This window comes from Hyla sarda, chromosome 1 (assembly GCF_029499605.1).
Source record: "Hyla sarda isolate aHylSar1 chromosome 1, aHylSar1.hap1, whole genome shotgun sequence".
NCBI lineage: Eukaryota > Metazoa > Chordata > Amphibia > Anura > Hylidae > Hyla > Hyla sarda.
In genome coordinates, this window is record NC_079189.1 from 237,267,388 (window position 1) to 237,283,699 (window position 16,312).

Consider the following 16,312-nt stretch of genomic DNA (forward strand, 5'->3'; position numbering starts at 1 on the left):
ATTCATCAGGCAAGAGGTCACAGCAGACTAGGGGCGAGTCGCAGCAGGAGTCGCAGCAAGAGACCTGAGCTCCCGGTATCAGCTAGCGGTCGTGTCTTGACCAGCAACCCATCTGCCATCATCGATTGGTTAACACAATAGTCTAGTCAAAAAGTTAGTGGGCTCCACCCTATATGGCCACATGGGTGCTACTAATGCCACAATATTGGCCCTTATTTACTAAGAGGGCAGTGTAGGTTTCTTTGTGGGTTTTCATTTCTTTGGTGGTATTTACTAAGGTTTCCCTACACTTTGCTTTTTTTTTTTACACATGCTCTGACCTGTAGGGTTTTCCTCAGCTGAAATCCACCACATTTTCTGTGGAAAATTTAGTAAATATGTTGGGATTTTATGAAAATGTCGGGAACACGCCCCTTTTATGTGACCACGCCCCCTTTTCCAGACAGCCAAGCCCGTTTTTTGGGTTTTCTTAGCAAAATGGAGAGTTAGTTGGGGTTTTTTCAATTCAGGCGCAATTTCAGGCACAAATTCAGGCGCAGACAGAATGTCAGGCGCAATGCTCCTGAAACTGGCGCAAACCCGACAAAACATGTCGGGTTTGCAATGTTAAATGAGGGCCATTATGTACAATCTACTCAACAAGAAAAGGGCATTAAAAAGAGGTGCACACCACTAATAGTACAAGCAAAAATTTTATTATGGTATTTATACAAAAAAAATGGTAGCCTCACAAAATAAAAACATTTAAAAATGTGGGGCACAACCTCCTAGCCACCCTTAGCCTCAAAGGGGAACTCCAGAGCCCTGGAAGCTCCCCCCAAGGGACACCTGATAATCTCAATAGTATGATATAATTATTAAACTCTTCCACTAGCCGAACCCCCACAGTAATGCACAAAAATAGAAAATATATAAACAACAGCTATATAATAAAGTGCACAGTCAAAGCCTAAATAGAATAAATAACGGCCAAGTAAACAAGCAGCTGAATAGTTGTAAACAATTATACAAAGGTAAGTAAGCAAAGGAAGAGGTAGAGATACATCACATGGTCATGAGAGCAGGTGTCCCCCCCACAAAGGTCCCCACGTGTTCCGTCTCTAATTAGTGATTTCCTCAGGGGCGCAATGATGTGTGGGGACCTTTGTGGGGGGACACCTGCTCTCATGACAATGTGATGTCCTTGAGCCTGTCTGTGTGTACCATAGTGCACGGCAGCGCCAACGTCTGGAGCTGTAACTATGGTCAGGGACAATAAATATCCTTTACGCCTCAATGGGGGAATGTGGTTCTGCCACAACACCAACTCGGACAGGTCACGCCGCTTCCTCCCCCACTCTCTCAGGCCGTTGGTCCTGTGACAGTGTGCGACTCTACCTCCTCATCCTCCACCGTGTCCTCATCCTCCACTGCCCAGACAAGTCTCAGTGGCCCTTCGGCATACCATGTGTGCAGGATACGGCGGTGTCACGCTGTTTTTCACATGGTTTGCCTTGGCGAGAAGAGTCACACAGGGGAGGAACTGCTAAGTCATTCGTAAAGAAATCAGAGCATGGCTTACTCCACGAAAACTGGAAATGGGAACCATGGTGACTGACAACGGGAAGAACATCTTGCATGTGCTGCGACAGGGAAGGCTGAGCCATGCGCCCTGCATGGCACACATGTTCAATCTGGTTGTGAAGCAGTGAAAACCCCTGTGCAAATCACCTCAAAATTTGTTAGGCAATTTCTCCCAAGTATGGAAATACCCCATATGTGGCACTAAACTGTTGCCTTGAAATACGACAGGGCTCTGAAGTGAGAGAGCGCCATTCGCATTTGAGGCCTAAATTAGGGATTTTCATAGGGACCGACCCGAATGCAAGAATTACACTTGCCTCCGATACCAAAATTACCCTACGCCAGTGTTTCCCAAACAGGGTGCCTCCAGCTGTTGTAAAACTCAAAGCCTGCCTGGACAGTCAATGGCTTTCCGGCAATACTGGGAGTTGATGTTTTGCAACAGCTGGAGAGTCCGTTTTGGAAACACTGCTGTACCAGATGTTTTTCATTTTTACTGCGGGGTATCTGTGTAGGGGTATATGTAGTGTTTTACCCTTTATTTTGTGTAGGGTAGTGTAGTGTTTTTAGGGTACATTCACAAGGGCGGGGGTTTACCGCAAGTTTCCCGCTGGGAGTTTTAGCTGCAGCGGAAAATTAGCTGCATCTTAAACTTGGATCGAGGAACTCACTGTAAACCCCCTCCCGTGTGAATGTACCCTGTAAACCTCCAGCCGTTGCAAGACTACAACTCCCAACATGTTCTTTGGCTGTCCATGAATGTTGGGGGTTTTAGTTATGCAACAGCTGGAGACACACTGGTTGCAAAACACTGAGAGTTTGTTACTTAACTCAGTGTTTCGCAACCAGTGTGCCTCCAGCTGTTGCAAAACACAACTCCCAGCATGTACGTTCTGTCAGTGTATGCTGGAAGTTGTAGTTTGCAACAGCTGGAGGCACACTGGTTGCGAAGCACTGAGTTAGGTAACAAACTCTGTGTTTTGCAACCAGTGTTCCTTCCGCAAAAGCTACAACCCTCAGCATGCAGGGACAGCCGAAGGGCATACTGGGACTTGTAGTTATGCAACAGCTAGTGACATACTACTAACATTCCCAGCGTGCCATTTGGCTGCACATGCATGCTGGGGTTTGTAGTTATGCAACAGCTAGAGGCACACTACTGCAACTCCCAGCACTTTGGTAGTGGGGTTGTAGTTATGCAATTGCTGAATGCACACTTTTTCATAGAAAAAATGTGCCTCCAGTTGTTGCATAACTACAACCTCCAGCATGCACAAACTACCAAAGGGCATGCTGGGGGTTGTACTTGTGCCTGATGAAGTGGAACCGGTGTTCCTGTTGAAGCCATCTTTTTCTCTTGCATTGAGTCGGGGGGGGGGCTGCGGACACCTTACTATTACACGCTCACCATTGTTGTGTATGTTGTCACACAACTACCTCAGGACAGCGGCTATACAGCCTTTTGTATTTTAGTTGTCTCTCGTTTATTACACCAGGAAGCGCTTTTACTCTCTCTTTACAGATTAACAGAATGTATGGTAGAAATCATTCACCATTCATAAGAATCTCGGATTCAGAAAATTTAAGTGATTGTTCCGTTAATCCCTTAACAAAGTGTGAATTAAATTTGAAGCTTTAGAGGGCAAAATAAAGAACTGTATCTGCAAATACTAATGTTTATAATTTCCCAAAATCCTTAAATTTAATGACTCTCTACAAATAAGAACAATTTTCAGCTAGACATGCAAGATTGTGTGGAACATATTTACCCTCCCTGCTGTTGGCAGAAAAAAAGCACAATAAATGGTGCCCAATAGTTGTCTAGGAGGCTTAAAGGGGTACTCCACCCCTAGACATCTTATTCCCTATCCAAAGGATAGGGGATAAGATGTGAGATCGCCACGGTGCCGCTGCTGGGGAGCCCCGGGATCCCCGCTGTGGCACTGCGCTATCATTACAGCGCAGAGCAAGTTCGCTTTGTGCGTAATGACGGGCGATACAGGGGACGGAGCCGTGTGATGTCATGGCTCCGCCCCTCGTGACATCACGGCCCGTCCCCTTTATGCAAGTCTATGGCAGGGGTCGTGGCAACCGCCACGCCCCCTCCCATAGACTTGTATTGAAAGGGGCGGGCCATGACGTCACCAGAGGCGGAGCCGGGACTCAACGATGCTCTGGCCCCTGTATTGCCTGTCATTACGTGCAGAGCGAACTCGCTCTGTGCTGTAATGATAGCGCAGTACCGCAGTCCCGGCAGCGACACCGCAGCGATCTTTGGATAGGGGATAAGATGTCTAGGGGCGGAGTACCCCTTTAAGGATCAAACCCGGGAATATAATTTCTAGGAAATTTAAGTTGCCCCTCTTAGCTCTGACAATGAAATACTAGAAGGGACCACAGATAGTGCAGATAATGTAGGCTGGCCAATGACATAAGACGTGTCAGCTGAAGCTGCCGTATATTCTTAGGGAGATAAGCTGCTACAGAGGTGTCTGACACGTAAAGGGGTACTCCGGGGAAAAAACTTTTTTTTCTTTTTTTTTTATCCACTGGTGCCAAAAAGTTAAACGGATTTGTAAATTACTTCTATTTAAAAATCATTAGCCTTCCAGTACTTATCAGTTGCTGTATAGTTTATTTCTGTCTCACCACAGTGTTTTTTGCTGACACCTCTGTCTATGCCAGGAGCTTTCCAGAGTATAAGCAAATCCCTATAGCAAACCTCTCCTGCTCTGGAGAGTTCCAGACATGGACAGAGGTGTCAGCAGAGAGCAATGTGGTCAGACAGAAAAGAAATCCAAAAAGAAAAGAACTTCCTCTGAAGCATACAGCAGCTGATAAGTACTGGAAAGATTAAGATTATTATATAGAAGTAATGTACAAATCTGCTCAACTTTCTGGCACCAGTTGATTAGAATTTTTTGTTTCCACCCGAGTACCCCTTTAACTCCCCATCTCTCCATTCAAAATATTAACTCTTGGCCATCTATATGGTTGGACTGAGAAAGATGTCTGTCAGCTAAATGAGGGTTAATAAGGGACAGCTATCTTATTTGTATCACTAGCCTAAGGATTTGGTCACGATAGGATCGGCCTGACACGCCTGTTATAATATGTTGGGATCAGAAATAAGCCTGGCACTGCTTATAACTGTTACTTACATCGATTGGATGGGTCCAACCTATCCAATGACTATTTTATTAAGATATTATGGGACACTTAGTTGCTTGTTGTTACGCCTAGCGCTCCGGGTCCCCGCTCCTCCCCGGAGCGCTCACGGCGTCTTTCTCCCTGCAGCTCCCCGGTCAGTCCCGCTGACCGGGAGCGCTGCACTGTCACGGCCGTTGGGGATGCGATTCGCACAGCGGGACGCGCCCGCTCGCGAATCGCATCCCAGGTCACTTACCCGTTCCCGTCCCCTGCTGTCATGTGCTGGCGCGCGCGGCTCCGCTCTCTAGGGCGCGCGCGCGCCAGCTCCCTGAGACTTAAAGGGCCAGTGCACCAATGATTGGTGCCTGGCCCAATTAGCTTAATTGGCTTCCATCTGCTCCCTGCCTTTATCTGACCTCCTCCCATGCACTTCCTTGCCGGATCTTGTTGCCCTTGTGCCTAGTGAAAGCGTTTTGTGTGTCTAAAGCCTGTGTACCAGAACTTCTGCTATCCACCCTGACTACAAACCTTGCCGCCTGCCCCCGACCTTCTGCTACGTCCGACCTTGCTTCTGTCTACTCCCTTGTACCTCGCCTATCATCAGCAGTCAGAGAGGTGAGCCGTTGCTAGTGGATACGACCTGGTCACTACCGCCGCAGCAAGACCATCCCGCTTTGCGGCGGGCTCTGGTGAAAACCAGTAGTGACTTAGAACCGGTCCACTAGCGCGGTCCTCGCCAATCCCTCTCTGGCACAGAGGATCCACTACCTGCCAGCCGGCATCGTGACACTTGTTGTGCTCCCTTTTCTATTTAGCCAAACAATGACAGCCTCGGTTTGGTAAACAGACCATTTTTTCTTTCCCGGTTAACCAGAGTAAAATAAATGGTTGCACACAAGCTGATAAAAATGATGTTATATCACTAAAACATGAAATGATTATAAGGGGTGAAAATTAAGAATTCACAGTCTATGGCTTCAGGCAGTATATCTACTGCAGAGCTGGGCTGTAGAGTATAATATTTGCAATGGGCAGTGTCTTATTATAACCCCCTTACTGTAAGTAATTCAGACTTGTTTTTTCCAGCCGTTTTGGTAAGTTACATTTTGTATGTCTCTTCTGATTTCAGGAGAGCAGCTACCCTCAATCCTGACTGCCATACAAATATGGCATATGGTGTGTATGTTGCATTGACTCGTCTTTGAGGCTGCTGTAATCCTGTGTGGACATTCAGTCTTGAAGTTGTAAATTTCCCGTTTTTCAGCCACAGTACAGTATATTTTGCATGTCATGCATTCATGTATTTGTATGCTGGTGGATATGAGGATGTAAATGTTTACTCAATCCAGGTTTTAGATTTTGCCATAGTTAGTACAGTGGGTATAACCATAATGACACCTTATCTGTCATGCATTAATAAAAGGCTTGAAAAAAAAAAAAACTACATGTTCAAGCTCCCAAAAAGATTACCAAAATTCTTTGCAAAAATATATTGCAAAAAAAAAAAAATATATAGAAATTCTTAAAGCAATAGCTCCTAAAAAGATAGGTTAAAATACCAAAATGTATTGCTAAAAAATAGAAATGCTTAAAACAAAAAGCCGTTGGCGCTTTGCATCGTTTTAAGCATTTCAATTATTATTATTTTTTGCTACTCTCTTTTGATATGATTCAATACATTTTGGTATTGTAACCTATCTGGTATTCTAACCTTATCTTTTTGGGAGCTGGATCATACAGTCTTTTTCACATTTGCCGGTTTGGCTTGGGCCGTGCTTCTTTCTGCAAGTGAATACACCCGAGAAGTTTTACTACTGAATGATGCTGAGCTGGTTTATTTGTTTTTTTGAACAATTATATATTAATAAAAGGTTGCATTGTCTAGCCCTGAATCTTTTTAGTCGAGGAATCTGTCTTCCCGTTGTCCATCTGGGATTTAAAAGCATTTGGAAAGCTCTGCAAGGTCACATTTGGGTATCATAGAGGTGTACAGTACATGGGCTCTAAGGTCTGGGGAGTTTCTGAGCAGTTTATAAAAAATAAAAAGAGAAAACAATGAATTGGGATAAATGGATTGGGAGAAAGTGTTTGTGAGTAGTTGAAAGAGAATACAGCAGCTCAAGGCAGAGGACATATAAATGTCATGTTTCACTAAGTAAAACCTAGAAGGAAGTGTCCACGATTACACTTGTTATAATATCAAGTTAAACCATCACTTAGCAGGAAATGCAGTATTGGATATATGTATACGGTAGAATAAAATAAGTAAGCTTTTTAGTGGATTAGTGATAGTAGTATATAAAGTTAACATTCCAACACTGTCACACACTATTTCAGCCATACAAATGTATGATTTATTTGAGATTTTCTCCCTGTCTGAATGAATTTGTTATTTTGTTGGATATAATGTATGTCCAACACTACTGGATGCCTATTTATTAATTTTTTTCATTTATGGTCCGTTCACATTTCCTATTGAGCTTATAACGTCTAGGCATAATTCTAGAGGATTCCCTCCAATGTATGACTGATGGAAGGATACATTTTAATATATTCCAATGTCTTTTTCTATTATGTCCTTCTCCATATGAAGTGTACTGAACCTACTTCACTAATACTGCAGCAGACCAATGTATCTTAAAGGGGTATTCCAGGCAAAACCTTTTTATATATATATATATATATATATATATATATATATATATATATATATATCAACTGGCTCTGGAAAGTTAAACAGATTTGTAAATTACTTCTATTAAAAAATCTTAATCCTTCCAATAGTTATTAGCTTCTGAAGTTTTCTGTCTAACTGCTCAATGATGATGTCACGTCCTGGGAGCTGTGCATGATGGGAGAATATCCCCATAGGAACTGCACAGCTCCCGGGACGTGAGTGATCAGAGAGCAGTTAGACAGAAAACAACAACTCAATTTCAGAAGCTAATAACTATTGGAAGGATTAAGATTTTTTAATCAAAGTATTTTACAAATCTGTTTAACTTTCCGGAGCCAGTTGATATATAAAAAAAAGTTTTGGCCTGGAATACCCCTTTAATCACAATGTACAATCTTTATTGATTCAGAAAAAAATACACACCTAAAAACATGATCAAAACAGTGATGATAACAACTGAAATATAGAAGTCTCTGGAGGCTATGCAAACAATGATATAAAGTACATGTTGAATTAACCCCGGAGGGTATGCGTCTTATCCAAAATAAGGGTACAGAGAGTGCCAAATAATGCACTACAAGGTAAAGTGCAACAACAATAAACACCACAGAGAAACCCACATATCCAAGCCAAGAAACAGCCATGAGACGCCCACCTCTACGTCCGTCTCCCTTCTATCGTCTTTGGTATTTGCATATGAGTGTAGTAGACTGTTTTCGTATTCAGTGGGTAAAAAAGGTATGAAATATGTAGGCTACTGTTTTGATGAACATTGAATGCATGAGGGCTTATGGACACAGAGGGAATACTTTTCACAAATGCCTCTAATGTGTACAAAACTAGGTGTGTACATAGCCTAAGGATGCATACACCAAACATTGTGTGTTCCTATTCTGTCAGAGGTATAAATTGGGAAAACACCCTAAGTTATTCATTCTCCTACTTTATATAATAAACATTTTTAATAAGAAAGAAGCCCTTCATAGGGCATTAAAGGATGTAAAGCATGTTGCATATTTCAGTGCCCATTATCTATAATATTAACCCTTGACATCTAGCAGGTTAGTACAAAGAAAGCTTTTGAATACACCATGCAAAACCATGAAAACCTGTACGTGATACATGTAACACTGTCGGGATCCGGACTGGTATGCAGCGAGGTCACTGGAGGTGGATCCTCTGTGTCAGTGGGGTGATGGCGTGGGCCGTACCAGGGGAACGGAGTCTAAGGGGTTACTGGTTTTCACCAGAACCCGCCGCAAAGCGGGATGGACTTGCAGCGGCAGGTAACCCCCAGGTCCTTCCAACCGATAGCGACTCAACCCCGACTGACAGCTGAGACAGGCGCGGTACACAGGGACAAGGCAAGAGCAAGGTCGGACGTAGCAGAAGGTCAGGGCAGGCAGCAATAGTCGTAGTCAGGGGCAACAGCAGAAGGTCTGGGTACACAGGCTTGGGAACACACTAAACGCTTTCACAGGGCACTAAGGCAACAAGATCCAGCAAGGACAGGAAGGGGAAGTGGGTTTTTATTCACATAGAGCAGGTGGGAGCTAATTAGGAAGATTGGGCCAGGCACCAATTAGTGGTGCGCTGGCCCTTTAAATCTGAGAGCCCTGGCGCGCGCACGCCCTAGAGAGCGGGGACGCGCGCATCGGGACCCAGCAGGAGATCAGGACAGGTGAGTGGGACAGGGTGCGATCCGCGAGCGGGCACGTCCCGCTAGGTGGATCGCATCCCCGCCGGGCACAACTGAGCAGCGTCTCCGGTCAGCACTGCCGACCGGAGCGCTGCAGGGCAGGAGACGCCGCGAGCGCTCCGGAGGAGGAGGAGGAGCCGGAGCGCTCGGCGTAACAAACACATTCTTTTCTTTGAAGTATTTAAAGGGGTACTCCAGTGGGGAAAAAAAAATTCTAATCATCTGGTGCCAGAAAGTTAAACAGATATGTAAATTACTTCTATTTAAAAATCTTAATCCTTCCAGTACTCCTTCCAGCTGCTGTATACTCCAGAGGAAATTGTATAGTTCTTTTCTGTCTAACCACAGTGATCTCTGCCGACACTCTGTCCATATCAGGAACTGTCCAGAGCATGAGAGGTTTGCTATTGGGATTTGTTCCTGCTCTGGACATAGGTGTCAGAGGTGTCAGCAGAGAGCACTGGGGTCAGAATGAAAAGAACAATGGAGCATACAGCAGCTGATAAGTACTGTAAGGATTAATATTTTTAAATAGAAGTAATTTACAAATCTGTTTAACTTTTTGGTACTAGTTGATTTTAAAAGAGTTCTTGTCCACCGGAGTACCTCTTTAATAAACTTTTATTATCGATTCAAAAAAAGAAACCATACATGTATAAAGAACAACTGTAGATATTCTGTATCCTTGTGTTTTGTACATAGGAATGGTGCCTAAATGGGCTTTTCACCATGGTGTTAAGCTCTGAAGGAGCGCAGGTATTCCCTCACAACAGATAGATGAACACATGGACATTGCACAACTGCACCAGCTATCACTGTGGAACTTCTCATGCCAGCAGGGAAACATGTGTTGGTACAGCTTCCTACCTGTATTCAATCTTAGTTGATTTTGAGAATAGAAAATTATATTGGTTTGGCTGCCTGCCATTGTTTCATTTGAGGATATGCATTGTACTTTAAGGGTTAAAAATGGAAATGACAGGAAAACAAAGAGTACCCATCATGTACTTGTCTAGACCACCACTGAAGGTGAGGAGCTGATTGTCTATTCAGTCGTATTAAATGACTTCCTCCGTAGGTTTTATTCTGCTAACACATTGCAGTCTCCCATAACATGGCTAGGATTTAAAGCTTTCTGCTTGCCATTGTGCTCTGGGATGGAGTGGAGATTGACAGTCTGTTGGGTATCTGTATGCAGACACTGAGCTGGCAGCACGAGAGTTGTAGTAGTGCTATTTGGATTGCAATTAATTACTTGCCTGGGTTGCTGCCATAGCCTTCTACGTGTAGATTGAGGTGTATGTGTGTGTGTGTAAGAGACAAAAGAGGGGGGAGTGGAGAAGAGGCAGGATTTCATTTTTTTCTAACTTCCAGCCAGTGACGTGAGATATGCCTGGAACGATCAGGCAGAATGAAAACAGTAGATTTGAAGATGCTGGCACTAGCAGCCTTGTGCATCTTAAGCAAATGCTGAACATCTCTGCATTGCAAGCTGCACATGTAGAGTTTGTTTAGAGGGGTTTCCAGGCTAACCAATTTGCTACGGAGTAAATTGTTCCCTTTTGCACCTCTTTATTTTTACCTGCACCTGTGCTTTCCTATTTCCAAACTGAACCTTTGAAAATGATTGGAGTTAACAGCGTCCAAAGCACAAGCAAGGTGCGGGTGAGAGCCACAGGCTCTGTGAAATATGCCCGGGAGGAATCTGTCCGACGCCAGTCCCACAGGTCCAAATCTCTAAAAATCTCCCATTCATCTGAATTCTCATCTGGACATGTCAAAGAGAGCAAGGTATAGTAACTTGATGTCTACCACGTATGGATTGTCAGCATGCCTTTTATTCACTAGATTAATCTCATGTATTTTGGTTATTTTAATACACCCCTGGGACTTGATATAATTATTGATGTTTAGCGGAAGTAACCTTAGAATATTTTTGCTGTTGTATTCAGAATAAGCTTTCATCTGTCATACTGTAACAGCTTGTAGTAAGAATGTATGGAGGAGGCAAACATCTTTAGCTTTCTCCCCACGTTCAGACGATTTCTGCATGTGTGATAGTATAGGGCTTATGTGTTGTCTCCAGCAAAGCTCAGTCCGTTAGTTTTACTACCCAATACTAATTAGGGGATGTCATAGCTGCAGGCATATAATTATGGGATATTGTTAGCATCCATACAAACATTCCCTCTCACGTGAATGGAAGGAAATAAAACCTAAGAAGTCGTTGATAAAATAAATATAAATCTGTGTATTATGTCAGTGAGGAGACACACAGCAGTAGGGGAGGGATGATGCTGCATGTGCAGACAGAATGGTGAATCCTGCATTAATTATGATCACTACTGTACACCAGGCAAACACAGGGCATGATAACAAGCATCTCATTAGGGCGTGCAAGCATTGGAGAGATGTGTACATGAGGAGATGAAATGTAATGAGGTGCTATATGGCAGAATTACAGACTGGTAGTGTAATGTATGCAGACTGGGACTACTCCCTTCATTTAATAATTAAAGCAATGAATTAAACCACTAGGGTAGAAACTGATGACAACTATATTCAAGCCATTTAGGGAGTGCCAATTGCCGTAAACTAGGTCTTGGTTATTAGAAAGGAGTTACCTAAGACCCAAAATGTATTTTGTTGTAGAATATTAGTTCACCCATAGAAAGGCAGGGAATTTGGCTTTTTATGTTAGATAATGTGGCTATTTGTGTTAACAAGATAATGCTGTTGACTCACCTACCCCCGGGTTGTTGTGCTTGTTAACTGCTTTTTGTAAAGGTCAACAGCATCCCTTTTTATTGGGCACCATAGAAGTAAAATGGCCACTGGGCACACTGCAGCTCTGGCAGTTAGTTAAAAGTATTACTGTCATTGAAACAAAGTATTATTCGTGCTTCCTCCTGGCAACCACATGGCTATATGCGTATCATGGCAAAATAAAAACATCTCCAGAATGTAATAAATGAAGAAATCCCCAGAATGTGAGCACATGACAGTGAACACCCTGCTGTCCCCATCTGGAGTGTTGGCAAGAATGCTTTCTAAATCATGAATACAATGACTAGCTTACCGCTTCATCAAAATTGGCTAAACTATTAGCAAAGCAGAAAAGAATTCTATATATATATATATATATAAAATATATCATATTTGTGTTTCCTAGACTGCTGGGAATGTCTCTTTAAGCTGGCAGTGATGTCCAGTCCAGTTGCTTTTAGTGTCTTGGTTACAAATACCAAGCAAAATCTAGACCCACTAGCAAGTGTGGGATGCTGTTCCATTTATCTTCATAAACCAAATGAGTATCTATACGTTCTAATGGTTTGAAACATCAAGAGGAGAAGCAACAGGTTCAATGATAATCTTCATAAATGTTTGCACATGTATGGGCTTTAGTTTTGATATCATCTCTTGGTGCAGTATGGATATTGTCATGTCACTGTGGCCATAAATGATTAATGGGTAAGTCACCTTGGAATTACATGACCTTTCCTAGGTTCCTGTCACATCACGACTCTTCATTTGGTGAAAAGAAATAAATAAGACTTCTGTCGTCCATTCATAAGTGATCGCATGGTGCCTTAGACCCACATGCACAGTTACCCTAAAAACTAGAATAGGCGATAACATTATAACGCTGAAAGCTTTTTTTCTTTGATGTAGCCCTGATGCTTGGTGTGTCGTAAAGGCCCTTTCCCTACATAAAAGACAACATAATTATATGGCACGTGAAGATTGTGAGCCCTAGAACAGATTGTGCATTGGAGTCCAAGAGCTTCATTATACACCTGTGCTTTTCAGACACTTTTCTCTACCAGTGAAGATCACAGAGCGAATGGAATGCCCATGTCTGCTCTTACAGCAATTAAATTCTCCTATATGTCTTTAGGTGTCAGGATGAAGGGACCTTACGCCTAACATGACAGATATTCTGTGGCGTCTGTGATCTTAGATAATATTTCATCCTTGAATACCATTCGACAGTTTCCATCTAGATTAGGGGTCTCAAACTCAGATTATCTGGGGGCCACTGGAGGTAGAGGCTGGGTGAGGCTGGGCCGCATGCACTAGGGGTATAATGCCCACATCATGCGCCCCTCACATATAATGCCCCCATCATGCGCCCCTCACATATAATGCCCCCATCATGCTCCCCTCAAATATAATGCCCCCATCATGCGCCCCTCACATATAATGCTCCCATCATGCGCCCCTCACATATAATGCCCCCATCATGCTCCCCTCATATATAATGCCCCCATCATGCGCCCCTCACATATAATGCCCCCATCATGCGCCCCTCACATATAATGCCCCCATCATGCGCCCCACACATATAATGCCCCCATCATGCGCTCCTCACATATGATGCCCTCATCATGCGCCCCTCACATATGATGCCCCCATCATGCGCCCCTCACATATAATGCCCCCATCATGCGCCCCTCACATATAATGCCCCCATCATGCGCCCCTCACATATAATTCCCCATCATGCACCCTTCACATATAATGCCCCCATCATGTGCCCATCACATATATTGCCCCCTGTCCTGTTCCCTCAGGGGGCATTATATGTGAGGGGCACAGTAGAGGGGCATTATATGTGAGGAGCACAGCACAGGGGCATTATATGTGAGGAGCACAGCACAGGGGGCCCCACCTGTCATGTGCTCTTCACATATAATACCCCCCGTGCTTTTCCCCTCACATTAAATATTCCCTTCTCTCTGACCCCCCCCCCCCCCCTCCTCCTGTATGATATAGTGCCCCCTGGGCTATGAGCATACTTGTCTTACTTACAGTATGCGAGCTGCGGGAAGGGGGTCTCCAGGCGCCGGCGCGAATATGTGATGCCATCATGCTAGGCTGTCGTGGATCACATCCCCGCTGCCCACATGCTGTGTACTCAGTCTATGAGGAAGGTTAGTGAATGGAGGAGCAGGAGCTCACAGCTTCCGCTCCACCATGCTAGAGTACGGGGCCCCCCCCTTGCTACGCCACTGTGCAGCAGGCCGCGTGTTTGAGACCCCTGATCTAGATATACAAATAAGCCAATGCATTGACTTACTTATCTTGTACTTATCCTGATTTAAAACCTCTTTCTCAACCTAGCATTTTCTGAATTTTCAATGGTTCACTGAGATTTCTATGGGGATTTGTAAGTTCATATGTATTGCAGATGCTATAAAATAGTCCATGTAGAAAAAGAATGATAGAAAGCACCATAGCACATAAATTGCATTATGAAAACTGGGTGCACCTTGAAATCACCAGGCATCACAGAAACAAAATGTGTATTCCCACAAAAACCAATATATATTCACCTGGAAATATGTGATCATGCAGCATCCTTTTTTCTGACCCATTGCTCTATTCAGGATTTAAGATTACAGTACAGAGAGTATGCACCTGTTAAGCAGTCAAGCATTCTGGAACGGGATGTCTGGCATGTACCGTCTTCACCTCATGTTGTCCATTCACATTCATGTAAATAATGCTGTATTCCTACATGCTGTCAAGCACCATGGAGTAATGTCACTCTTATAGGATGCTTTACCTACACGGTATGATGTCACACGATAACATCCTCACATGGACACATCCAAGTCTCTTGAGGGATTCAACAATTTAACCTATATCTACATCAGTGATGCTAAGCTAAAACAATAATAAATAATTTTTTATTTTATTTATTTATTTATTTATTTTTTACATAAGAGGAAAAAATGCACAACTGGTCACATGTGAAGCAGAAACACTGCCTTCAATAGATGTTTCTAACAAATACCTATTTAAATGAATTAACAGCACCACTTTTGTGCAAGAGCTATGTCTCGTATTGGAGCTCAGGCCCAGGCTCTTTAATAATACTGAGCTGCAATAGCAAACACAACCTTCGGACAAGAGGAGCAGTAACTGTGTGGCTCCAAAACTTCTATTTGTCATTACTGATAGATCTTCCCCTGTCTTTGTTCCAACAATATCTGTAGATGTCATGAGCCCTGTGTCTTTGATTTGTTGCCCAATAAAGTATATTTGTCTTCAAGCATGTGCCTTTGTTCTTCTCACCAGCCTGCGCACATTGTTACACATTGCTCATGTATAGTGATTTTTTACTTTGTCCTCAAATGCAGCATATGGGTAACTAGCAATTTCCCTTTCATGGTGGTTTTGAAATGATGTCCATGTCGAAACTGTTATAATCTAATCTGCAATTTTTATCTTGACCTCAGATTTTATAACCAGGTATTTCATGCATTACTTTTCAAAAATACAAAGTAGACAAAGGTGTTTTTTTTATGGATCTTTGCCCGTCTGCCATTGCATTACTGTTTAAGCAGTATGGTAATGTACCCAAATTAGCTCCCCACAAACATTAAATAAAATGTCCCAATGCCCCTATTTCAGCTGGTGATGTGTGATACCTCTTCTCGGGGGAATACAGAATATGACTGGTGTTAGGCATGGGTCTGCAGGCCCATAGATATTGTTTTTTATCATAAATTATATTACAGGAATATCTAAAATTGGTGAGATTATTAGCTGGTCATGGCAGATCCCTATTCGGAGGAATAAGTCTGCTTGAATTGTAATCTGCTTCTCTTTGCATTTGATCTAAGTAGAGAACAATTTGCATTACAAACCATGATGACAAGACACTCACTAGTTGTGAAGATACTGGATGCAATCAGACTCCTTTGCCATAAGATGTCACTGCAGACCTCTCTGTTGTGAAGAAATCTCCACCTTATCTGGCAAATTCCTGATGCAGACTGCTATTCCTTATTCCTTTTTTTTTTTTTTCTTTGTAAAGAAGTTTTATAATTTAATCGAGAGCAATCGAACTAATACTATTGTAATAAGTACAAGAAAAACACATCAAATAGTGTAGGTGAGTAACCCGCTTCACATTGACTACAGTCAGTACTCTATACCCATGATAAAGCCAGAGAATGGAAGAAGGGGAGGGGGTTGGGGTTGATGGTACACAGAGAAAGTGTCAGATGAAATGGAAGAGGGTCACGTTCTGACCCTAACCCAGATAGGGATTAGGCAGATAGATTTCTACATCTATAAGTTCATTTATTTGTCTAATAGAGCAACTGCTTTGCAGCTCTTCGAGTCAGTAAGGTGAAATCCACCTAGACTTTCTGAGTTATTCAGGCAAGAACAATCTACCTGTGATTAATCCTTCTGTAGCTTCTTGGTGA

General features: G+C 43.1%; 1 protein-coding gene across 8 annotated transcripts in view; it reads left to right on the plus strand.

Moving 5' to 3' along the window:
* Positions 1–16,312, plus strand: part of PSD3 (pleckstrin and Sec7 domain containing 3) — a 574,055-nt gene that overhangs the window by 396,872 nt on the left and 160,871 nt on the right. The window contains exon 1 of one of the 8 annotated variants that reach the window (XM_056569257.1): positions 10,474–10,880. The exons of the other annotated variants lie outside the window; for them this stretch is intronic. Coding sequence (XP_056425232.1) covers positions 10,713–10,880 — 168 coding nt within the window. The 5' untranslated portion in view covers positions 10,474–10,712. Of the gene's footprint in view, positions 1–10,473; positions 10,881–16,312 lie in introns of those variants that run through there. 8 annotated transcript variants of the gene reach the window in all.